A 26,667-nucleotide genomic window follows, 5' to 3' on the forward strand; every position below is an offset into this window, starting at 1 on the left:
TGCATGTATGTATCATCCGTGTAACATTTGAACATGCCTGCTGTTTACAGAAGAGGACCCCACCTGACACGTTGACACGCTTTCTTCTGTCTCGGCCTCACTCGTCTCCTTCTTTGGTAATGAATTGAGGAATTGCATCCAGATGACTCATTCTTAACCCCAAAGTAAATACATGCAGCCGGTAAACTTAACCCTCACAGTTAATCCATTGCATTTACAAATGGAAGACGAAATACCCAAAAGGTGTTCCCCTTATAAAACTTATAAAACGCAGATGCCAGATATTGTATCCACTGTGTCATCAAGACTAAACATCTCTTGGAGTCAGTGAAAGAGTATCCAAACACAGACACACTGACTCTAACCAGAGAGGACACATGTGTGTCAGGGTGAAGATAATATGGCTCCTTAATAACATGCTGGAACAATAAATGCCTTTTTCTCACACAAAAAAAGTTGATTATCGATAACCAATTAATGTACGTGACGTGTTATATTAGACATACATTCAATACCAAGAAGACTTTGGTTACTTTTGATCAATGTTGATGAGAGCCACATGTTTGGTCTGTGGTCATGGATGTCTGGCTGGAGATGAGTGAAGGCAGATTATCAATCTATAAAAATGTGCGTTGCACTAAAAGAAACAATAATCTAGTATTTATTTGAAATGCAAGAGAAGTTGCGCTGTATAAAAATACCTATATTACTGCTATTGGAGTAGAATAGTGTAATTCTTTCTTCCAACTGGAGACTTTTTGCTTAATTTAAAACAATTATGCAATTTTTAAAAAATCAACATAAACAATTGTGTGGAAATCCAGTTTAAAAACAGAGTTCAATGAGAGACATTTATTATGTCTTCGAGCTGACGCCAACTGGCCCTTTAAAATGACCATTTCCCTCCCGGACTGCAACTCCACCGTCCAGACATTCTTGAGCCGACTGGACGGCGTTGGGTCCATATTAGGAACACGTTACCGGATATCTGGCACACACCGGGGCTTGGTTGTGCAGGGCTTGTTGCTCATAATAACAACGTCATTATGATAACAGTCATAATAACAATGTAATTATCAGCAAAGTGGATAACACCACTTTGCCCACTTGTACGAATATTTTTGGGAACAAAAAGTGACAAAAATAGCAGATCAATTCATAATAATCTGTAATCGTGGTAAGACTTTGACACATTGGGAGGATAATATGTAGTTATTAGAGCAAGGTGCATATTTAACATGGTGCTCGAGTTACATTTTAATGAATTATTTCAATAAATACTAGTGTGAGAGCTAAATCACTCGCTCTCACATCACACAATAGAGAAAAAAAACTGACAAATCCAGGATCAAAACATGAACCCTGTAATAAGGAATAATACATTTATCATTATTCACAGATCTAGACTGGAAGTAATTCCCAACCTTTTAAGCATACTTTCAAATGAGGGGCCAGAGGAGATCAAACAATCCACTGTTATATTAGAATAAGAAGAAAAAAATATCACCTTAAAGTCTTACACCTCCACCAGTCATGTGTCCATAATGTCACCATTTATATAATTTTAATCTATTAGACATTTGTGTAAGATTTTCATGATTAGCAAGTGAATTATTGAATCATGGCCAAAAAGGACCGTTGACCTCTAAAATCCAATCAGTTTAAGTGGACGTTTGTGCAAAATCTGAAGAAATTCCTTCCAGGTGTTCCTGAGACGTTTATGAGAATGGGGCGGACGGATGCACATCTGGAAAATAAAAAGAGTTTGAGAGAGAAATACAGTTTCCTTTTGTCCTGTAATGTTTATCTTGTAACTTGTTGGTGGGGCTGTACCTCCATGTTGGAAACCACTGCACTCCAAAGTCTTGAGACCAAGGCCAGCCTCTTCTCTGAAATTAACTTCCCACTGGAATATTTGAACATCTCCAAAAGAAATACTTAAATTAAATACTCGTTGGCTTGCTTTCTGTCACAATTCATCATGAACCTCTCCTTCGCATTATGTGTAATTCCCAGATTTATGCAACTCCAGTAAAATCCCTTGTGGCTCTAATCCTGTCGTATTCCTGGAGGATGACGGGATGATCTCTGGAGCTCGACCGCTGCATTCTCACACATCAAATAAAGAAATGAGGACGTTAATTTAAATGAGGAGGCCGTCAGGGATTAAATGAAAAGCACAGGCTTCTGCCACACACACACAAACAGGTGAGAGTATGTTTACACAGATGTAACCAGTCAGTAGTTGCAACTCACTCCCTCTCACCCATTGGTCCGCTACTCCAGACGTGGCGTCTGTCCGATGATCAAAGCCCATCACAAGTCACTCGCAGAGTAGTCGTCAAACAGCGGGACACAGATTAGATTATATATATATATATATTCATTTTCTCTCTCTCTCTCGCTCAAGAAACATCAAGAAACCAACTTCATTCACGTTTTATTTAACTGACAAGAGTTTGCTCCTTTTTTTCTCTCCACGACCTTCAAAAACATAAAACGTAAATAATATTAAAAGCAGCCGTTAGATAAAACAAACAATTCTTAATTTGGAACAAAGGAAAAGTATAAATGGTTGAAAGAATAAATCATTTCCTGGACGCTGTGGTGTCCGATGTAAGCCCGACTAAAACATGTTCAATAACAAGTTCCTGCACAGCAGAAGATAACTGTGGAAAGAAAAGAGATATCCAAGTCTGCTCTTCCTTCCAGCTCTGTATCCGCCCCCCCCCCCCCCACACACACACTCAGTCCTCCATTTCTCTCTTTCACTCTATCATCATCATCCGCTCTGCATGCAGCCTACAGTTGTTTCTTCGGCTCACCGAGACGATGAATCACACAACTGTTGTTCAACGTGTCCGCCGTGTTCAAAGTGTTTTTTCGGGCTTCTGTGCACACAAACACGGCGTTGCCACGGCGACGCCGCTTCCTGTTAAACCTGCGTCAACAGCTGCAGAACTCAAAAGGAGCTCACACTGACATAAGACCACGAGTTCAACACAATGCATCCAATTATTGAGGATATATTAAACCCCAGTTGAACCAGCGGAGCATTCACCCTGAAGGATGCTCCTGGGTACAGCGGACAACAAGGTCCAGCACGTCTACAAGCTTTCTAGTTCGACTCTGGCACGAGCCATAATGATGAAATGCCACAGGACAGTAAATATCATTGGAATAATCTCGTCTTATTCACCGATACATTATGGAGCTTCAAAGTTATTTTTAATAAATCACTCTTTACATCCACCGTGTCCAGCTTCTTGAATGTAAACATTTGTCTTTTTGTTGAGTCTTCCATGATTAGAAAGTGAATATCTTTGGGTTTCCAACTATTGATCAGAAAAACAAGATATTTAAATGAATTAATTGATTACACAGAAAATAGCAGGCAGATTATTGATGATAGAATGATTGGTTGCAGCCCTAATACGATCATATATATATATACACACGCACACATATATATATAAATAAATAAATATATATATGGTTTGCCAAATTTGCACTCACATAATCATGAGTGTTCTTACCAATAACAGGTTCCTTTAGTGACTTCTTCGTGTGTCGAAGTGTTTTTCGGGTTCATTTAATGAGAAGTCTCGACATTAATGCACGATTGTCATAGAAAATGTCTGCTCAAAGCTAAATGTGTGACTCAGCTCAAAGTACTCAAAGCAAAAATAATACAAAACACTTCAAGGTCGTCTGCATTCAGTTTTCACAAAATTTCACAAAATTTGGCACCAATCTTTCTGTTACAACTCCTTTGGATCTCGTTTGCGGTGACATCAGCGTCTATAATAAGGTGTAATGTCCCTCTCTAGGTCACAGTCAAAGGTCATTGGGAGAGATCCACAACTTGACATGACGTTGCGACACAATATTTACAGGCAAATAGCACAAACTGACAGCCCAAACACCCACGGAGTATATTGCTACCTTTTGGACACATTTGTCTGTTTAGTTTTTTGTATTTTTCTTTCTTCTTCTTCTTTTCTACAAAGGAAAACTTCAGCCCATCCTAAACTGGCATCCAAGAGCTGATCCAGTATGGGTTGCCAGGCTTAAAACTACAATTCCCAGGCACTTGATTGTAACAACATGTACAGTAAAGTTGTCCACCAGCATGCCTCTGGTGCACAGAGAGAAGGCAGCAACATTCAAGTTCAGACCCAAAACACGAAAGCCCTCAATCTCCCAGAAGAAGAAAACAGAAAGCATCCTCAGCATGCATATCAAAGTTATAGAGATATACTGTACATCAAATTAGCTAGTAGTTGGTACTTGCATTGACACACGATCACATGCTGCTAGACCTCTGTGCAATGCTACAGGAACTGAAGGAGCTTCAAGCTAAACCAAGCGGAGACAATTTTCAATTGAATACCCCAAAACCCTGCAAATAAGTAAAGACTATATTACAATTATGGCAGATGCCAGAGAGGTGTGGAGACGAGCTGAATGAGAATGAGGTAGAGACAGAGATTTGCCACGAGAGCAAGTGAGAAAATGCAACTGTGAAGAAATGTGTGGGGAGCAAAAGGGGAAAAAGTGGAGGAATGCAAGCGGGAGTGTCAGGTACTGGTCGCTCGCCCAACGGCTTGGGTCAATCGGAGTCGGACGTTTTTTCCAGGTCTGCGTTTAAAGACTATCTTCACATCCGCAAGCGGTGGTGGGGGTCCGTAAAGGGCGGGTCAGAGTCATCCATGGGCAGCACCAGGCGCGTGCCCCTCATCACCAGCTCGTTATCTCCAGACGTCAACTCTCTGTCCAAGTCATCGGAGGTGGCGCCGCCAGCGAAGGCCGGACCGCCGCTCGTGCGGGAACCTGATGCATCTGTACTGACTGTGATATCGCCGTAGGCCAGGTTGATATCGCTGTCGGTCAGGATGAGGTCAGAGTCGTCGTCCTTCAACTGGCACTCATTCTGGGGAGAGGGAAGAGGAACGATGCAGATACTCAGACCAAGAGAAAAAGCAACATTTTACCAATAAAATATTGTAACTTCGTGATTATTAGCAATTAAAAAATCTTAAAGTTTCAAAGTGGACCTCTGTGCTTCATGATTCATAAAAATAACGTTATTTCATGAGTTAATACCGGATAAAGCTTAACAAACAAAGACAGAACTAGCTTCCCTATGACCCGGTGTCTCACCTCAAAGGCCTGGGAGCTGGTGAGGAAGCGGGCGAGGGGGGCGCAGCAGGGGGGCATCGTGGCTGTGAGAGGGGGGCCGCTGTGAGTCAGGATGGGCTTCATGTAGCTGGAGGAGGGGCTCGAGTCAAGGATGCATTACAAAGAAAACAAACATGAAGAGTGAGAGGGGAGAAGCAACAGACCGAGAGAAAAATCCTCAAAACGCAAGTCATTAAATTAGGTTATTTAACTCAAATCGAGAATGACCTTTATATTACACAGCCTATAAAAGAGATAATTTGTCTTTAATTCTACACACGGTGCTCCCTCTGCTGTCTGACACGGCGAACTACAGTCGTTCCCACTGGAGCGGGTCGGATGCTACGAGCGGTGGTCTTGTTTTCTGACGTTTATGACACTGATGAAAAACTAGACAGTCGCTTGCCAAAGGATACTTGTGGTCAAAGTTGTACCAAATTCTGAAAAGCCAGGCACTTTCTTGTTTGGTGGTTTTTCTCTCGGGGCCTTCAGTGATACTCATCTGTAAAAACACAGAAAATGCAGTTTAGGCATTTTCTTATAGTCACATGGCAGCAATAAGGATTTCACAGGGGCCGAACTTACAGGGGTCGAGATATCTTGATCAGAGTCCACTCCCACTCTGTTACAGGAAGACAAACACATGTTGACCAGCTGCAGTTATAAACTGTTTAGCAAGTTCCTGAGCAGCAAGATTGCATGGAAAGGTGAGCGTGCTGTAAACATTGAACGTTGTAAACGTTTGAACATGGGGATCATTATATCTGGACAAACAAAAGCATTTGATAAAGTACATTACTTTGACATCTGAAATAGAGGCCTACCGAATACGCTGGCAGGACAACATCTGGGTGGTGCCACCTCCACAAACCCAAACCGTAAAGAAGACCACGAGCAGAGTGGTGGTAAACATCATCTGACGGGCGTATGTCGCCGTGTCCCTGATGGCCAGGGCAAAGGTCATAGCGCCTCGCAGTCCTGAGGAGCATAGCACGGAGAACGTTACACACAAACAAGAACGCAATCTCCCATCAAAGAAACATTTAGTGCTATCTGTCTATAAGCCTGTGTCGGTTATCTTTTAATTTACTTGCGGGCCTCAACGCTTTAAAAAAAAGTATTATTCTTATTCTTATCTAATCTGGTTACAGTATACAAAGTTAATGCCACAAACCAGCAAACATCATCATGTGCTGGAAGTTGGATCCGATCTTGTTGCGTCGTCCAAAATTCAGCAGGAACGAGAGAGGGTAGATATTCACGACTCTTCCCAGGAATACCGCCAGCTAAGTGGGAATGAGGTTAAGGAGAGGACAACAGAGAGCTGGTGAGGTGTCCTCAGCCCCTATCGAGGTCATCCACTGCCCCATTACATCTATTCCCGCTAGCTTCTCGGGGGTTAGTTCTTCCTCTACGCTGACACTAACATGCACATAGACCGTTCCTGCAAAGGGTTGGATCAGGCTTTGTGTGCTTCACATGCAAAGGATACAAAAGCTCCAACGATGAACATGGGATTGAAGATATGGCTCTGGAAGGTAAACAGCGTCAGACCCATGTAGGAGAAAATGAAGTTCTCTGCCAGGAAATTTAGCAGCTCAAACAGCTGCAAGACAAGAGAAATGATTTTCATCAGAGCAACCAAATTACATTCAACACAAATCACAGTTGAACACACTGTGTGGCTTGAACGGCTTTGACTGCATTTAAACTTAAAAATCAAAAATGTCAATGCTCAAATAAATGCATCTAGTTTATGTCATTGAATTTGAAAGGAAAACAATGTTTTTAGTTTGGGATTCTCCATTTGTTGATAATGCCCTTGTCTCTTTCATAAAAATATTTTTTAAACAATAAAATAAGTTTCTTCCGTCATGAAATCATCATGGTGTATACAGGACTGTCTCAGAAAATTAGAATATTGTGATGAAGTTCTTTATTTTCTGTAATGCAATTAAATAAACAAACAAAAATGTCATGCATTCTCAACTGAAAACAAATAAAAATGTTTTTATATTGTTTATTTTATTTAATATTTTAATTGTATGAAAATATCCTATCTAAAAAATATCTCATCTATAAAAAAATAATATATTAGAAAAAGAAAAAATCACTTAATTAATGTTCAATTAACAAACCACTTGAATTAACTAATAAACACCTGACCTGCAAAGCTGTTATAAATCTTTTTTTTTTTCAGCTGAGGAAATTTTTTTTTTTGGTCGGAAATTAGAATTTTATGAGATAGGATTTATAGTTTTTTTAAGTATTAAGTAAGTCATAATCAGCAATTCTAAATAAAAAAGAGCAAAAATCAGTTGATTTATTATGAATCCAGAATACGAATAATTAATTTTTTGATTTTTAATTAAGAAAAGAACTATCTGTATCTTTGTATGTAGTGAAGAGGAGCAGGGTACAGGAGGAGTTCAAGGCAATAGGTCAATTACAGATTTATCGCATCAGTTCTTGACCGCTGAAGGTGGCTGAGCGTCATCAAACTGTATGCATCAACATTAAACACATTACTAAATTTTATAACGAGTAAACTGACACTTATATTAGTTGTGTAACATTTTCTTTAAAAAAACACAGACACACTTAGTTTGACCCTAAATCTTGACACGGTCACTGATTAGCATTTCTTTTGTTACAGTAAAAATAAAAGCACAGACGAGGACGAGTAGGAGTGTGTCGATGGAGCCTGACCTGTTTGGTCCTGTCCTGGGAATCCGGAGACAGGTTGTTGAAGGTGTAATGCGCCTGAGTGATGCCACAGAACAGCACAGCGACCACACCTGCAACACACCAGGAGGGACGGAGATCAATAAAACACAGATTATTGATAACAACAATCTCAAAGATTAACATTTGAATACATATCTGTTAATTCACTATCTATAGCAGAATGAAGTAACGCAGTAGTAATTGAGCCGATGGCCCGCTGATGAAAGCTCTTGCATTTCTTTGCAATGTTATGAACGTCTGAGGAAACATTTCCAGGTAAAAAATCAGCCGTGAATTCTGGGACGTGAGATACAATAAAACACCTGAACATCTGCTTATCATCATAGGTGTGGCCAAAGAGAAGTTTAAAGAAAATATGTTTTGTATTGTGCCCAGATACTTTGATTGTAGATACAGCCCAGTCTCTGAAACTGAATTAATAACCACCACTACTAATCAATTCAGTTATCTGATTTCTTATACAGGACTGTCTCAGAAAATTAGAATATTGTGATAAAGTTCTTTATTTTCTGTAATGCAATTTAAAAAAACAAAAATGTCATGCATTCTGGATTCATTACAAATCAACTGAAATATTGCAAGCCTTTTATTCTTTTAATATTGCTGATTATGGCTTACAGCTTAAGAAAACTCAAATATCCTATTTCTAAATATTAGAATATCATGAAAAAGTATACTAGTAGGGTATTAAACAAATCACTTGAATCGTCTAATTAACTCGAAACACCTGGAAACACATTTTCAAATGTTTGATTTTGTTTTGCTGTTATAAATCTTTTTTTTAACTTGGTCTGAGGAAATATTCAAATTTTATGAGATAGGATTTTAGAGTTTTCTTAAGCTGTAAGCCATAATCAGCAATATTAAAAGAATAAAAGGCTTGCAATATTTCAGTTGATTTGTAATGAATCCAGAATGCATGACATTTTTTAATTGCATTACAGAAAATAAAGAACTTTATCACAATATTCTAATTTTCTGAGACAGTCCTGTAGAATGGCAACAGATTAAATTACAGTAAACCATTATCACTATATCTGTTTCAGCGCTCTGTGCATGCGTGTGTGTATGTGTGTGTGTGTTTTACCTGTGAAGCCACAGGCTTCAGCCAGCAGGAATGTGCTCCATGACATGAGGAAGAACAGAGCCGTCTCCAACAGCTGGAAATCCCTCAGCTTGGTGAACTTGGTCACGTACGGACAAGAAGTCAAGGAGTTTAACGAAGACACGACCAAAAGAATTATATTATAACCTCCAACATCACACAATTATAACATTATGTTCTTTTAACGTAAGAATCAAGACAAACCAGACATGGTGGGGAGATGTTACTTATTTCCAAAGCAAAGTGATTTTGTTAGACTAACTCACGGCTTCTGATGGAGCAGTCGTCCATATTTCAGAATACGTTTACCTGTTTCAAGTAGATTCTTCAAATAAAAAAAATATATATTGTAAACAAGTTTCATCATCGACTCATTTTTATCTTACTTTTTTAACTAGTAATTCACAATGTATCAAATGGTAGCACTTGGATATTACTCACAATTGAGTAATAAGTTCAGATATAATTTAACATTTAAGTGCTTATGCTGTGTAAACATGCTCCAGGGGATGCATTTTATATTACTTACTATTTACTTGACTTTCTTGGGAAAGTTTCAGAAATAGATAATTCAAATATACAAATACATGAATGAATTAAAGATATGAGAGCAGTGACGACCCCGGTGGCCACTCCCAGAGCAAAGGAGCCGCTGAAAATTCCGAGGAACATCCCAAAACACTTCAACAACGCCACAAACTCAAACGTGTTGTCCCCTTGTGGCTGGTAAGCTACTATAGACCTGAAACGACAGAGAATGTAAATCAAGTCAAACATTAAGATAGATAACTGTAGACTGGAGGTCACAGTTACACATAAAATGTAAATAAATACAATTAAAGCTAGAATACAGAGAATGTAGAAGGCACATGTATAATAGGATGTAACTGCCTAACATGTACTGTAAATAGTCTTCTTATTAGAAAATATCATTGCCATATAAATGCACATCCCCCCTATCGTAGGTCTCCTCGTATAGAGCACGTCTTTGATAATATTCAGTAATTGTGGCTCTGTTGCTAAAGAGCAGGATTTCACAGCAAAAACTCTCAGGTATGCACGTTAAGACAAAGAGAAAAGCAGCAGAATGTAGAGTAACAACAGAGTTTCACTCTCTTTTTGGATAGTTCAGTGTTAGTACTCAACTTATAACACAGTGGCTTCGTTGGAAGTCTGCTGAAGTGATATTACTGTGTGTAAATAAGTTGAGATATGTAATCCATTCGTTAGTTTGAGGTCAAGTTGTCTTTGTAAGGCACATGATCTCATAAATCCTGTGCAGGGGTGGAGCAATAGATTAAATACTAAATGTTATGGTGTTACTGCCATTATTGTAACAACCAACAATGAAACGAAGAACGGGACTTGTGTTCCCCAAACAGGAAGTGGACTCGTCATTACAAGATATAAATATACATCATTAAAAAGTTGTAAAACCTCGCAGGAAGAAAGAGAGACTGAAGAGCTATCGCCTTCCTCTAAGATAATTTAGTTAGAATAAAGTGATACGCCACTGAAGTTTGCTTTGAAGATGGTGTGGACCGACAACAATCTCATTGACATATCTGTGTTGCAGCTACAATGCACTGAACAGTATGTTTTTAATCATGAAATATGAAACCAATCAACTTTGTGCCATTTGGTAGATTAGTAGCAACACCGAACAATCTCAATAAAGTCATGAAAAGAACAAGATGATATCAAACTTGGCTCAAATAGCTTTTGAAAATACTTTACGTTTTGCAGCAGAATTATCCAAAATTCAGTAGAAAAAAATCAATGTTTCAAATATCTTGCTGAGACCGTTTTGCAATAATAAAACAATGAAAGTGATACATTTAGCCTCTGCATTCATTTAGCCTCTCCCCAATCATAACAAATCACCAGGCCTTTTGTCGCGCAGCATCCCTGGCATCCTGCCTCCTTCTGGGCTCCTGTAATAGACAGCCTCCTCAAAAATAATGGGAATGTGTTTGTCACAACATTAAAAAATGGTTTACCAAAAAAATAAATGAATACATAAATGATTATTCTGCATCTCTGGTAAGCTAGATGTAGAAAATTGCAAGCAGAGTCAAAAAGCAAATGGCCGTTGATTCGTCATGTTTGTCCCGAGGCACAGCAGAGCCACACAAAGCCAGTCTCGACTTAGTTCACCCGTCAGTCGGACGTCAGGGACCGGCCGCTCCACTTTTATAATTTACAATTCTGTGGAAATGAAGTTCCCACAAATGTCCAATGCGGAGGAGGAGAAAAACAAAAGTGTGTTCGCTGAGAGCCCGGCTGGTGTTTAGCATGGCATGAATGAGAAGCTGTCATCAGGTTAGATAAAAGGTCACACATCGGCTGAGCGATATACAAAAGCATCACTTGCACTTTTCCATTTCTCTAATTTCGCAGCTGTGTACATTCAGGCTGGTTTTGGCAAAGACGCAGACTGGCGGTTTGAGTGTGATGTTATTTTGAGACGACTTACGAGGACAGAATCAAGGCGACTGCGTCGTTGAGCACACTCTCTCCAAACAGCAACGCGTACAGGTCCACGTCGACATGCAGCTCGTTGAAGATCGCCAGCACCGTCACTGTGACAGGAGCACAGGACATGCGTTTGGTGTTCGTCCCTGTTGAGCACGGCTGAAACTGGGATTCAATTCTATAGCCCATAACAATACTGTCACGGTTTATGTGAATGATTAACATAGATTACCTTTTAATTCATAGAAATGGTAAATAAAAGACGCATTGCAATGATAGAATTAAACACAATTTAAAAGTACAATACATTTAAGGCTAACATATTTTTACAAGTATTTCTTGAATTTTGTTTATTTTCTGAGCTTTTTCCCCTAACCAGCTTCCCCACTGTGTTTTGTTCTTATTTTGCCAGATCAACTGTCGGATTATTCCGAGTATAATATATTCAACTTTGACAAAACTTTGGCTTGATGAATTGTGATGAATTGTTATATTAAGTGTTACTTGTAAGCCAGGAAAATATGAAGCCGACATACCCGGGTCAGTGGCCGAGATGATGGCTCCAAAGAACAGACAATCAGTGAAGAAGAAGTCTCCTCCCAGCTGTCCCACCTGCTTCATCAGCAACACGCAGCCGTACATCAGCAGCCTGATGGAAGGCCAGCAGGTGGTTCAGCACATCATCATAAACACTGACGTGAGTGGCATTACAGGCAAATTCCCACCACGCTCATTGACATGTATGAAAACTGCTCGGTTGTCTTTTAGTGGATACCATATTATGTGTGAAATCAGAGCGGTGGATGTTTTTCGTAGCATTCGTTGTTTTTTGTTGATAATTATTATTCTTACCCAATAACAAAACAGGAAACAACTGTCCCCAGGAAGGCATAAGCCAGGATGGATCCCATGTTACGGAAAAAGTGTCTCTGGAAGACAAAACGAGTGAATGACAGTCATCTGATCTGCATAGTGACAATAATAAATAATCATTGGCCCCTGAAGACGCTCGCACACACATGGATTTTAGCAAAAAAAGACATCAGGAGTCAAACGTGTTAAAAGTGTTCACATGTTGTCTTTGTGCAAAAGTACAGACACTAAAATACTACTGTACCCTTTTCAAACTGTAGCCAGCGTGGAAGATGATAGGTGGCAGGAGAATATTGAAGAACACTTCAGGGTCAAAGGTCACCTGAGTCAAACACAGACAGAAAGCTGTTTAATGGATACTAGGATTATTGGATGAATAAATTAGTTGGCAAATCAGAAATGACCCATTTGTGTCAGCATGAAGTGTTTACCATGACAACCGACAAAAAGTTATTATAATTGTAAAGTGACAAGATGTAAGAAGAGGAACAAACACATTACAGATAAAACCAGTTGTTTTGTTGTAAATATGGACCAGTGCTTTTTAAAAAGTTGTCTGTATGTGATTTTGTTGCGTGAATTGAATATAATTCGTAACAGAAAACTTTTGATGGTGAACAAACAAATGAATAACAATGCTACCATACTTAACATACTAAAATAAGTAATATGTTTCGTATCATTTAATAATATATTTATCTTAGCAGACAACTTTAAAGTTCTAGTCTTCAGAAATGCACAGCAGCACATGACTAAAGCATAATAGTTGAAGATATGAAGCCTAAGTGACCCTCAAGCAAAGGGCGCCTGTCTTTCATACATTTTTGTCTCTAACATCTGTATCATACTTCTCTCAGAGGGCAGAATCCTGCCACTTATTTTATCAGAAGAAGACTTTTATTTTTAAATAAAGTCTCTTATCAGACTTTGGAGAATTCATGCTGCATAAAAATACAAAACCAGATAATATATTTTACTAAGGATGCAACCAATCATTACTTCCATTCTCGATTAACAAGATAGTGTGGATTAACAGATCAATAATTGTGTCTAGAAAATATGAGCAGTGAAAATATAAAGTCATGTGATTTCCCAGAGTCGAAAGTAACGTCTAAAAGCTGGACCTTTTGTCACAAAACCAAAAAGTTCCAAATAGCTGCCAATTCATATTTGGATGATTAACTAATCAATTTGTGAAGTGATTGATTTACGCTCTACATTGGACAGTTGCAACATGAGCAGCAGAAAGACCTAAACCCGTGGACAGATCTAGAGTAATAGTTTAGTAATGTGGTGGCATTACAGTATCGTAGCAGCAGTACGGACATAACATCACCAACGGTCAGACATTTCAAACATTATTGACGGTCTGTACCTTCCGCAGCATCTCATTATCTTGTAGATTGTTCAACTCGCTGGCACCGATCTCTCCTTTCAGAGTGTACTCGTAGAATTTACCACTGACGTTGACCAGCAGAGTGGCGGGGCTGGCGTTAACGTGGCAGCTCATCGTGACGTTGCTAATGTCCCGGGGAACGTGGATGCCGTAACGCAGGACCACGCCGACAAGTACGCCTGGGAGAGAATAGAGAGGGCAGAGAGGCGATTCATGTGAGACGACGATTGAAAGGAGGCCGACCTTGATGAGGAGGTGGCACGAGTGAAGCGAGCAAGAGGACTTTTTTTAATGGAAAAGAAATGGAGAAAAAGTTAAATTAGTAGCAAGACTGAATGACTTGTGATCAGCTTTTGCTAAGAAATCTGAAAAAGATAGAGATTGAATGGTGTGAAATCGAGCCAGACAAGTATTGTCTATAGCTATACTCAGGTATTCCCAATTACTCCGGCTTAAAAGGTGTTAAGTCGGGGGAAAGTTTAGTGAAACTATATTGGTAATTATACAATATTGCCAAAAACGTTGTGCTTATCAAAATAATAATGTGCAAGTTGAAACCAAAACAGTCACCGGCGAGTATCGGAGCTGACAATCAAGCACAGGTTGTACATGCCAACTCTTATCAAGAAGGACAAGCCAACACTGTTCAGGAGGGCTCTGAGCCACTAAGCCAGCATGGAGAAACCTGGACAACTTTAATTAGTCAGACGAAAACAATAGAATACTGGATTTGGACAGTGGAAGCCTATAGTTTAAAGAAGCAGGCTTGTGGACAGAAAGTCCTTCAGGCCAACTCCCAGGTGTGAAACTGCAACTGTGGAACCAACGAAATGTGAAAGAAATATCATCTCCATCTGATGGTGGACTTCGGCTCGTGAAAATCAAATAGGTAAAATGTTCCTACTACAGCATGAGTAACTCCTACTCCATTCAGGGACGTATTTTAGAGGTCAGCTCAGGAGACTTGTTTTGAATAACTCACTATAAATGCGCGGTGAGTGGTGTCAGTGCTGTCAGGTGGAGGGAGGGTTTAGGCGCCTGAGTGAAGGAGGGAAACAGTCAATCACATCGTGTGCGTGCAGCCTGCTCCGCGTGACGTCCTCCTCGAGCACGTTCATCCCTGGCCTTACCAGACCTCAAGAGTAGAGACGTGCTGCCTTTTCATGGTGCGATGGACAGAAATACGGAGGTGCATTGGGTGTAATGTCCAATACCGAGCAGCGAGGTGTTTATATTACCGTAACTACGCGTGTTACCTCACAGCCTCCACCTAAAACCGACTAGTGCCTAAATGTACGTAACATGCGTCACAGCGCAGAAACTTATCGCTGTTGGTTGGTTCCAGATATTGACATGCAATCGTATTTAAATCGAATTATTATCACAACACGAGAGTGATGACACCGCTGAATTGTCCCGGGGTCGCGATGGAGCAGCTCACCGTAAATCATCGCCAGTCCAGTTTCGTGCAGAAACCTGAACCGCCGGTGTTTGAACAGCCAGATGGTCAGGATGGTGAGGGTGAGGAGCATGATGAAGATGAGCAGGTCCGCGCTGTCCTGCCTGTGGCTCTCCTCGACCCGTTTGTCCGTAATGATGTTCTCCATGGCACTGTCCTCTTCCGGAGACGAAGATGCTCGGCAAACACAGATGCTCACCGACAGGCTCACGAGCACGAGCAGCCACAGCGTCCTCGTGGCCCTCCGGGCCCCGTTGACAGTCGCTTTAAACACCATGTCGTCGTGGATAATAAGCAAACTTTGTGTTCATATGATTCACGAACCTGGGGAGAGAAAAATAATACCACTCAAGAGAGGTGTCGATTCCGGCCCGGAAGTGAAATCTTTTTCTTTTTTTCTGCTCCAGAAAGTGGACTTTGTTTATTTCGGTGTAAAATCACCGGGACAGGAAGTTGCTTGTTTAAATACAGATTAACAAACAGATAGTACCGCAAATGAATGTGTGTGGATGTGAATTGAAAGCGTTATTATTATTATTGTTATTATTCCTGAGACATTTTGGTAGAAGATGATACTAATAACAAATAGCCACTCTTATTTTGAAATCGACCATTTGCATCACACTCAATAGGAAGTGAGATAAACAATTATTTATGGTTTTCTGTTATATTCTCCAACTCGGCTCTTTTGCTAGATTACAATTTTTAGTTAAACATCGATACGAATGCGTTTTTGTAATGACATTTGTTTATGTCATTTATTTAATTCCCATTACATATAGCACAACTATAAAAACAAAATGAGTAGCCAAATAAATTATATTTAGTTGAGAATCATCTATTTCTAAAAAACATTTGCCTATGTTTTCCCCTTCAGAAAACATGTCTATGTAACAAATCTCGCGATACAAAGTACACCATCGGAATTAGTGGGACGTTCGTGTTTATCGGACGTAATAATCTTATCGCGGATACCCTGGAATCTCCAGTCCTGAAAATGTTTTTTCTGTAATATATAAGATTTATAGATTTGATCAAAAACGTTGAATAAGGTGTTTGCTAGTTTGCCAGTCAAACAGTAACACAAAAAGACTCTACATAGTCAGACAGACAGTGTAGTGCCCAATAGCACCGTCACCAGCATTCAAAATAAAGAATGACACATGGAAATGTTACAACCATGTCACTTTGTCTCGTTTAAAACTGATTCATACAAGGCAGTATGAAGGGTGCCTGTGCCTGCAGTCTGTGGGCTGTGCACGGCCAACATAGGTCTTATACTTCATTTTCATTTACACTACACACATACACACACTTTGCATTTTGCACAGTCTATATTTAATATTTTTATATTTAATTTAATTTCTCATTTGTATTGTGTATTGTGTATGCATATATGTTGTATAGATACATATATATTATTTTATATTCTACTTTGTATACTTCTTGTATACATCTTTATCTTTCATCCCTGTTTTTTTATATTTTATTTTTTATTCTTGTGTGTTTAGTTTATTGGTGCTGCTACTGTTACGACAAATTTCCCCTTGGGGATTAATAAAGTACATATCTATCTATCTATCTATACTATATTCATTCATTCATTTATTTATTTTATCTCCATGTCGTACCAAGTAATTTTCAAATCACATGAGATTACACTAATTTTTTTCATAAATCTTAATTGTGCATGCATAGAGCATGTGGAAGAAGAAAAAAGAAAAGAAGAAAAAAAAACACGTTAGTGACAAGAGAAAATTCCGAGGGGTACCTGAATGTATCATGTGTCTATCCAGTCACCATCGGTTTAGCCACGCCAGTGAGCTTTTTGTAACGCTAGCTCGGCGCTGTTGTTTTTTCATCGCAAACAGCATATCTGATAGTTATTATTATCGTCTTAATTATCGTATTAACTATATTTATGCACCCGTGGTGTCCAAATTACACGATCCAAGATGACATCTAAACCGAAAGGTACGTTAAAAGCTTGTCATTGAATTAGCTACTAGCTAACGATAGCTAGCCCCGTTTTGTAAACACACTGCTCGCAGAAGCAGTGTCCACGAGAAAATACACGAGAATTACTTTGCTTCAATATGTCAACAACAGTGTTTACAACTCAATGCTTTTAACGTTAACAGTTGTATTAACGTAGCTAGTTCGTCAAAGCAATATCCCCAGGTTGCTATACCAACAGACAGAAACGTTTTAACTGGTTACTACCTTTATAATTGATTAACTCTATTCACCTGTCGTTTGAGCGGAACTAAAGCTAATTGTATTGCCACTTCCTAAAACGTAAATCAAGATAATCTTAGTCCTGGATCACACACACTCGATTGAATCTTATTCATTTGCTAAGTGATTAAGAATTAAATGAGTCTATTAACGTAATAATAATAATAATAGGTGCATGAAATATGCCAGGATATACATTTAGTATAGATGTAAAAACAAGTACAAATGTATAATGTGCTTTTTTATAGCAGTATTTCTAATGTTATTTCAAAATAAGCAAAGAGAGTACCCTCATTTTATTTCCCGATAGATTGAGCTGTATTGCTGCACAAGTCAACCAATACTGCTTGATTTTGTACATTGTAATTTTATAAATGTGTACCAACCATCCTGGAAGCTATTTCACAACGTGTGTGTGTGTTTTCATTCTTGCAGGGAAGGTCGGCTCCAAGAATAAGGAGGACGCTCCTTATGAGTTGGAGAGCCAGTTTGTCATGAGGCTTCCTTCGGTAAGAGATGCTGAAACATATCATTTCTAATACATAAAAATGTAACCATGTGCTGAAAATGTTGTGGATTTAATGTTTTTCTTATACAGGAGTATGCTTCAACAGTGAGAAGGATCGCCCAGTCAAGCAGTATGAACATTAAAGACAGACTCACCATTGAGTTGCACCGTAAGCTGATTTTATGTCTGACCTGTGTGACATTACTGTCTTACTGTCATCATCATATGAAAACTGATAACATTTTGAAATGTAGTCCAACAGTTTAAAAAATATAAATACTGTATTTCTACAATGAAACTACTATGTTCAGTCTTTGTAATGTGTAAATAGAGATTCACTGATATATGTTATACTAGTAACTAATCTAAATTCATACTACCAAATAGATCAAATATGGTCAAGCCATGTTTTGCACCTGTATTTGTAATCTCTGTTTGTTTGCACAACAGTGTCCACATGGCAATGGTTACTAATGTCTCACACTGACATGTCATTGAAACCAATTATGTTCTCCCTCTTCTTTGTAGCGGATGGTCATCATGGCATTGTAAGAGTCGACCGCGTCCCTTTGGCCTGTAAACTGGTGGATTTGCCCTGTATGATTGAGTCTTTAAAAACAGTGGACAAGAAGACATTTTATAAGACTGCCGATGTTTGCCAGGTAAAGCACAACAGTGACATAAAATGTAGCACGTATGCCTCATAGGATACATCTGGTGTTCAAGTATAGGATGCAGTTGTAAATAAAAAGTACTTTTTAGATTGTTTTAAAAACATAACATGAGCATTTAAAACTAATATTATGTGACCTCTTTTCTTGTTTGTTCTAATACTGTAGTACAACAACCTTAATTGGCATAATTCTGAGTCATTTACCATTAATTTCTCCATTCATGGGTCAGATGCTGGTATGTACACCAGATGGAGACCTTTACCCTCCTCTAGAGGAACCGACTGGAACCGACCCCAAGAGCAAGAAGAAGGACAAAGACAAAGACAAGAAATTTGTTTGGAACCATGGCAGTAAGTAGAAACATATCTACACACAATGCTTTTCTAAGCCGTCAGTGCTGAAAAACTTTGGGGGGGGGGGGCATCATTTCCCCTCCACAGATAATTGAGCCATTTTGACTTCACTACTCCTGTTCTTTTGGTCTCCAGTCACCTGCCCTCTGAAGAGAAATAAAGAATAAAGAAAGAAAAAAAAAAAAAAAAAAGAAGAGTTTTTTGGATTTTTATGCCTTAAGCACTACCTCCCCTTTCCCATCCATCTATTTAGCATCCCTTCTCATGATCCATCGCTTTCCAAGACTCTCTTCCAACAAGACATTTACATTTCATTAAACGGGAACTGTGGTGAAAGTGAAAACTAAGATTTACATGTATATATAAAACCTTTCCGTCTTGGTTTGAAAAAGCAAATTCACTATTGCTTTAAACAAAGTGAAAGCGAGTGTGGTACTACACTTCTACTCCGTCTTTTGAATAAATCTTCCTGAAGATGCACAGCCAAGCCATATTGATTTGGCCCCTTTTGTTTTTAATCGCTAATGTGCTTCCTGGCATGACGCCAGCTGATGTGTGTGTGTGTGAGAGTGAGACAGAGGAAGAGGGCACGAGAGATTCTGCTAACATTACTTGTAACCCGATCTCTGTTTCTCCGGCAGTACATTGAATCCCCTGATGTGGAAAAGGAGGTGAAGAGATTGCTGAGCACGGACGCTGACGCTGTCCATGTCCGTATCTTTTTAAACACCGACACATCTTCTGCACGTCCATTTTGCAAAGCCGAAAAAGATAACCAAACAATAGTGTAGCCAAGCAAAATGGCACTGCTGTTTATTCTCGTCTTACAGCATGCAACAGTGATGTAGAATCGGATGGAGATTTGTGTGAATGTGAAATCTAACCGAGGCTTTTAAGACGTTTCAGGTAGTAAGTACGGTTCTGCTACTTGAGGACAAACGTCAGAAATAGGTTGATGAAAGGCCCGAGCGGTGTCCTGAGTCCTGCCAGGCTCATCTGACCTGACTGCCTCATGCCTTTGTGTGAGATGCACTTTGCCAGAAGGGCATTAGCGCTCTAATGAAACTCTAAACTTGCCTGACAGAATAAGAGCACAGCGGGGCTGCTCTTAGTGCCGGCTTGCTGTGTTTTCATTGAGATGGACTGTTCATTATAATTACTTAGTTGCTCAGAGTGAAGCTGGATTCTAATGATAGTTTTAGTGTTTGCATGCAGCCGCAGACATGCTCATGACACACTGAGTAATGTTAAAGTAGAGGCAGCTCCTGTGGAACACCATTTGTTTTTTACCGTTCAAGTCTACTTGAAATAAAACTTTTTGACGGATCAGGATTCTTTTAATGTCGGACTTCTGAAAGTGAAGTGTTGACCTTAACACATGATGATCAGGGTGGGAAATCATAGCAGAAGATGAGTCCAAGGAAGCAGATCAGCACGGCTCTCTGGCCAACCTGGACTCCTCGCCTGGCACCTCGGGACACAAGATGGGTCATGGGTCGTCTGGTAAGTGCAACATAGTTTTCAGAAATTAATCATAACCAGTGAGGTGTCGTGGTGTCGGAGTGCATGCCGATCCCTCCACTCAGTTAAAGCTGTAAACGGGCTGCATATTTCTAAGTAATACAGTCTTATCGACACGGTATGTTTGAAGCACATGCATAGATAAATGATCAATAGTTTAAAGATGTGATGAGATAGATCTTCTGATATACATATTTGTACATCATTATTTAACACAAAACAGATGTTAAACACATGTTTGATATCATCCGATCAATTGGTCAAGCACTACAAAGCAAGGTCATATTTGGTAAACTCGGTCTGTCTGTTTCCGTTCTGCTTTAAGAACGTGCAGCTCCTTTGAAATGGCAGATTGCTCTTGCCATAGACCCGACTACAAAGACTTCTTTGATACTCTCCTCACATTGCCGAAGGTTGCAACGGTTTCCTTCTTCATCTCTAATGTGCCTTGTCACTCTCGATGGCCTCTGCCCCAGTGCTCTGAAATGGAAATAGAGCGATCCTAAGCATTAGTTACTCTTTGACTTTAAGATTATTTCCCCCCCCCCCTTGGATTCCCCAAAAGCTGTATCCATCTTTGTGTCCACGTTAATAACACTAATGTGTATTCTGCATGGCCAGCCCAGCGTGATGAACTGAGGGAGATCTTCAACGACATCAGCAGCTCCAGTGAGGATGAGGAGGACGAAGGGGACCGGCACGAGGACGAGGACCTGAATATCATGGATACTGAGGATGATCTGGTTCGACAGCTCCAACAGAAACTCACTGAGTCTGATTCTGCACAGCATGAAAGTGATAGAATCCACCAGATAGGTGAGTTTTGCACAAATCTGAAAAGTTATTTAAAATGTGTTTAAATATACATCACATATCAAATGGTTTCCTGCTCTGAAAACAGTGGTGGAATATTGTAAATCAAACACAAGTTTGAACTATATGACCTACGGTTTTTTTTACCATAGTGTGCATATTTATTTACATCTGTTGTGAAATCAGGCATGTGCGCATGTTATTCTGGAATCTGATTCGTTGGGCAAACTTGCAGACTTTATTTTTTCCCCAGTTTTTTCAGTTATACTGGTCATGCCCGAGAATCTGCTTTCTGATTTCAGAACAGACCTGTTTGCTCGTCATAGTCCGACATTAAATCTAATTAATCCGCCTCAGATATTTGTCAAAGCAGAAATACAAAATAAGCTGAGCCAGGTGTTGGGACTTGATCACAACGGAGCTTTCTGGTTCAGACCACACACACTGATGAGTAGCCGTACTTTCACTTCAATACAGGACCTGCGCTCTCGCCCACAGAGATGCAAACACCGACCGCTCCTCTAATAACCTGTCTGACAGGTGTTGTGGCTGAGCGTGCAGCTCAGACATCTGTCCGGCCGGACAGCTCTCTGCTTCCTTATCTACAGACGTGGAGCCGTCAGTCAGCAGCACGACCGGTCAGCTCCACCGCAGCAGCCCAGCGGAGCCTTTCACGGTGCGCTGGAGGCTGGCTGTGGACGTTTCTGGCAGACCTACAAAGTTGTGATGAATGGGTCTGCAGGGACTCCTCCCACATGGACGTTGCATATTCGATGGCCTCTATCAGAGGATTGAGTGTCAGTTGGAGGAAGCACAGGATAGACACAATTAGCTTGGAAGATAGTTGATGGTATAGGGCGCCACAGGTTGTTGTTGTTGTGTGGCACTATCACTTTGGCTGGATTTAATGAGAACCCTCTGTGGAGCCTGGAGCAGACTGATTTAGTTGTGTCTTTTAGTGCTTCGGCCTGCTGGCTCGCATCCTTTTTAAATGGATTTGATGTTCCCATTAACCGCAATTTGTCAACTGAATTGGAGGCATCCTTGAGGTTCAAGAAGCATATCTGGTGTATATTCTTCTCTTTATTGTTTTGTCGGTGAAAATGTTGCTCTCAAATTATGTTGCATCATCTCTCCCAACCCGTTTCTGTCCACTCTTCTCTGCAAAAGAAAACATAAGCAACTCGTTGTCTGAGTGACTAGAATGGTCTTAACCTCCTGCTGTTTTCCTGCAGTTATGGAGTACCAGCTGCAGATCAATAGCGTCGAAACCAAGCTTCAGGAAACCCGTGCCCGAAAGAAACAGCAGGAGGAACTCATCATGAAAGTGGAAAACCAGGCCCTCAAAGTAAGCAATGAACACACGCTGATGCTGATTTTTTTTTTCTCTCTCACTGTTTTAGAAACTAGGTCTGCATGTACAGACACATGAACAAAAACATGTAGAAGAGCTTGGAGGAAGAAGTTTTCTTGCAGCAGAAGTTCTCTCAAAAGTGATGTGAAAACATCAAAATAGCTGCTTATACCGTGTTGGAGGCCATTTATGAGTTGATGTTGCCTGGAGTTTGACATTTGTCCCATCAGCCCTCTAATGTAAAGGCATTCTATGTGGGAACAAAATGGCATGAAAATGAATTGTTCTGCCAGGCGCTCTTGGTGCGGAGTGAAACATGAGCGGACATGGCCCTTTCAAGTTGCCATTTAGAGCTCTCGTTGCCCGTGGTTTTGGGAGCGTCAAAGCCCGATCTCCAGACGTTATTATCGCAGTTGCAGGGAAAAGGTCAGCTGACTGTGACTGGCATTCCAAGTGGCTTTTCTGTCAGAGAGGAGACCGTGACATGAGAAGCCCAGGCATTTAAAGCCATCACAATTTAATGAGGCTCAGTGTGTCGACTCGGACAAATCTTGTTTGTCTCTCTCTTCTCACAGAACCGCTTCCAAGCTTTGTTGGATGAGATTGTTCAGCAGGAGGAGCGGGAGATGGAGCAGGTGAGAACTCTTTTTTCATGAAGCCAACGTACAGCGCCTCACGGTCAACTCTCTACAGCTTTCAGCACTTTACATGAATTAATCTTGTATGAATGTCAAATACCATGTTAGCAGATGGCTTGCTGTCTTTTTGAGAGCCAACAATTTTCATGCTGGCTGGCAAAATCAAAATTGAATTAGTCAGCTATGGCATAGTGGCCCACTGTCTTGCATTGTTGTTTGTATTGACAATTCAAGGCAGCAAATTAATGTGAAAAGACATGCTCATCATCATCCACTTACCCTCCAATTACACCCCGGGGCGGTCAGGCATCAATCACCACTTCTCTTTCCTGCTCCAACAGCTGGCCTCCCTGCAGGAGCAGCTGGACTCACTGATAGAGAAGTGACCACCAGGGGGCACTGTCGTGTCATCTTCAGCCCCACATACACACATGTGAAGAGGAAGAAGAGGAGGAGGAGGAGAAAAGGAGCCTTCGTTAAATATACACAAATATACACTTTTATTAAGGGGAGAGGGAGTGTTTATTAGCTGACTTGCTGTGTCATTTGTTTCAGTTTATCATTTCCTTACAATACGCATACAGCGTACTGATTTATGCATTGAATGTTTTTTATTAATTTGATAAAATGTGTTGTTTATTACTTTATGATTGTTTATTTGTATTTGATTAGTGTCAGCTGTTGATACTTTAGCGTATCTTTAAAGTAAACGTGGTCTTGGTCAACTTGGTTAAGGGTTTTTATTTTTACGACCCGTATGACAGAAACTGCAGCAATACACAAGTGTCAAAGAATCGGAAATTGTTATTAGCGACCTCGTGACGACTTCGTCGGAGAGGAACCTATTGTATTTCGAGGAATTATTATTATTCTCTCGCAATGAAAGTGTTTTGGGGGCCTTCATCATGTGTCAGAAGTTGTTAAATTTCATCAGGACAGGTGAAACATTTGACATTTTAGACGTCTCTCATATGGGTATAAAGACATCTCTCTATAGCGCCCCCTTGATGTAGAAAGCCCACATGTTTTGCTAACAATGACAATGATTTACTTGAAACTTGGTGTAAATGTCCACTTGGTCAATGATGGCCATAAAATGTGACCAATCAGATTATCCGCCATTTAGAATTTTTTTTCATCTTCTCCTAAACGCTGGGTCCAATTCTTACAAAACTTTCTGTGGTTTATTATTGGTTCAATGTCATGAAAAGCTTGTTGATACCTTATTGCGTTCAGAGGATATGGACCAATGAACGAGGGGTGTGGGCTTATCTGTAAAGACACATAACTTCCAAAACACTTGATTTATCCTCGCCAAATTGCTATCTTATTTCCACAAACGTACCCTAATTTTTTCTGAATATTTAAACATTAGGGGCACTGCAATCAATCCCTCAATATATGCTTTTTTTTCTTGTTTGGGGAGTTGTAAAAGAACACATTTTTCCTAGAGATTAAACCCAATTCATTCCAAAGTCAGGCAGTATGGTCTTGATACATCAGCAGTCAAAGACTATTAAAACAATTAAACAAATATTAAACTATGTGCATTTGGCACAATGGCAAATAACACCATTTGCCATGAAAATGTAAGTTTTTTTAACTTGGCCATACATTATCTAATCTCCATATTTTTCAAATATCAGGACATATTGAACCCGAAGACAGCCATATGATTGAATTCTAGTCTTAGCGCCACCTAGTGGCAACAGGAAGTTCATTTCCTTCTATTTTTATACTCTTCTCACATTAATCCGATACGTTGAATTGCGGCGAGTCGGAGCATCGGCCAAGTTTGAACCTTCGCTGTGAACCAATAAACCAATGTAACTCGACTCCACATGATCCGATCCTTTCCAAATGTCACATGTGTGATGAGACTCCAGACATGTACAGGCTACATTTTAATTATAGTCCTAGCGCCACCTACTGGTAACATGTTCTATACTTTGGCTTGCTTCTCTAAGTAGGTTAGTTAGATCGACATCAAATTAGTTCAACACAAAGTTAAGACTTTCTTGATGCCAGCACACGAAACATTTTATGTTTTGGTTTACTCTGTTGCTGTGAAAACCCATTATTCGCAGTGAACAATGAAGGGGCTTTGGAGGGACTAAACATATTCAAATTGTAACTTAACTTGGTACACACAATCAAAGATGCAGTTACCTGATATAATTGTAATTCTTCAAAATGGCCAATTGTCTCGATTAGTGCCCCCCCTACAAATATTAATTCAAGCAGCCTCAGCGCTACGTTTGATCTACATAAACATGTCCTAGGCATATGTAACACATGTAAACTGAAAATAAAGTCTCCTGTGACGATGCTCTACATCGTAATGGAAGGCGGCCATTTTGATTATTGTGATTTTTCCGTTAATCTTTTTCATAATGATCTCATCCTAGGTAAATCCATCCAATATATCCTAAATGTATTTATACGATATGATTTTAATCTTTTAAAATGTAAATTCGGCTTGATAGCGCTCACTACAAACCGTTGACAAAGCAGCCCTCGCAGTAGTTTTGACATAGAAATACAAAACTTGGTAGGCGTAAACTTAAAAATAATTATCTTTAGATCATGCCCAACCGGAAGTCTGACATTCTTTATTTATGTGTGATTTTCCAATTATTTCTTTCCTATTGCCATAGTTTCCCAGTAGGTGGTGCTATGACTGATATTAGTTAATATTGGCATGAAGAAGTCTTCAAGCCATGACTCATAAAGCATGTGAACTTTGGGAAAGTTTTGACAAACTACAGTTGAGGTACAACAGCTTGATGTAGGATTGCAAACCATATATAGTGCATCCGGAAAGTATTCACAGCGCTTCACTTTTTCCACATTTTGTTATGTTACAGCCTTATTCCAAAATGGATTAAATTCATTACTTTCCTCAACATTCTACACACAACAACCCATAATGACAAAGTGAAAACTGTTTTTTGCTAATTTTTGCAAATCTGTTTAAAATAAAGAACGAAAACATAACTTGTACATAAGTATTCACAGCCTTTGCCATGACACTCAAAATGTAGCTCTGGTGCATCCTGTTTCCACTGATCATCCTTGAGATGTCTGATTGGAGTCCACCTGTGCTAAATTCAGTTGATTGGACATGATTGAGAAAGGCACACACCTGTCTATATAAGGTATCACAGTTGACAGTGCATATCAGAGCATAAACCAAGCCATGAAGTTCAAGGAATTATCTATAGACCTCCGAGACAGAATTGTATCGAGGCACAGATCTGGCGAAGGGTACAGAAAGATTTCTGCAGCATTGAAAGTCCCAATGAGCACAGTGGCCTCCATCATCCGGAAA

The 26,667-nt window shown here is 39.8% G+C and overlaps 2 protein-coding genes across 2 annotated transcripts; one reads left to right on the forward strand and one right to left on the reverse strand.

Moving 5' to 3' along the window:
* Nucleotides 1–2,424: 2,424 nt before the first annotated feature.
* Nucleotides 2,425–15,785, reverse strand: slc9a6a (solute carrier family 9 member A6a). The gene is made up of 16 exons (XM_056439881.1): nucleotides 15,220–15,785; nucleotides 13,758–13,957; nucleotides 12,627–12,704; nucleotides 12,362–12,438; nucleotides 12,046–12,158; nucleotides 11,511–11,616; nucleotides 9,641–9,776; nucleotides 9,017–9,122; nucleotides 7,891–7,979; nucleotides 6,674–6,787; nucleotides 6,356–6,467; nucleotides 6,006–6,159; nucleotides 5,767–5,803; nucleotides 5,598–5,683; nucleotides 5,164–5,269; nucleotides 2,425–4,933 (listed from the first exon to the last, which is right to left on the reverse strand). Exons 1-16 carry the CDS (start codon nucleotides 15,512–15,514, stop codon nucleotides 4,661–4,663), a joined length of 2,082 nt encoding a protein of 693 aa, XP_056295856.1. The 5' UTR covers nucleotides 15,515–15,785; the 3' UTR covers nucleotides 2,425–4,660.
* A 1,272-nt stretch (nucleotides 15,786–17,057) lies between these two features.
* Nucleotides 17,058–25,171, forward strand: taf7 (TAF7 RNA polymerase II, TATA box binding protein (TBP)-associated factor). Its single transcript, XM_056439884.1, is given in 12 exon segments — nucleotides 17,058–17,211; nucleotides 17,911–17,984; nucleotides 18,074–18,152; nucleotides 18,512–18,645; nucleotides 18,887–19,007; nucleotides 19,146–19,200; nucleotides 19,648–19,724; nucleotides 20,400–20,513; nucleotides 21,153–21,347; nucleotides 22,580–22,692; nucleotides 23,274–23,333; nucleotides 23,678–25,171. Coding segments are annotated over 12 exon segments (1,086 nt in total). The 5' UTR covers nucleotides 17,058–17,192; the 3' UTR covers nucleotides 23,723–25,171.
* The last annotated feature ends 1,496 nt before the right edge of the window (nucleotides 25,172–26,667 follow it).

Source organism: Pseudoliparis swirei, chromosome 19, assembly GCF_029220125.1.
Source record: "Pseudoliparis swirei isolate HS2019 ecotype Mariana Trench chromosome 19, NWPU_hadal_v1, whole genome shotgun sequence".
Classification (NCBI taxonomy): Eukaryota; Metazoa; Chordata; class Actinopteri; order Perciformes; family Liparidae; genus Pseudoliparis; species Pseudoliparis swirei.

Bases quoted from the DNA above. Each gene is read 5' to 3' on its own strand.
- slc9a6a (XM_056439881.1), bottom strand. From the start codon at position 15,514: ATGGTGTTTAAAGCGACTGTCAACGGGGCCCGGAGGGCCACGAGGACG. The intron at 12,705-13,757 runs GTACAGACCGTC...TGTTTGACTCAG, and splicing joins ATAATGAGATGCTGCGGAAG to GTGACCTTTGACCCTGAAGT. The intron at 5,684-5,766 runs GTAAGTTCGGCC...GTGTTTTTACAG, and splicing joins ATCAAGATATCTCGACCCCT to ATGAGTATCACTGAAGGCCC.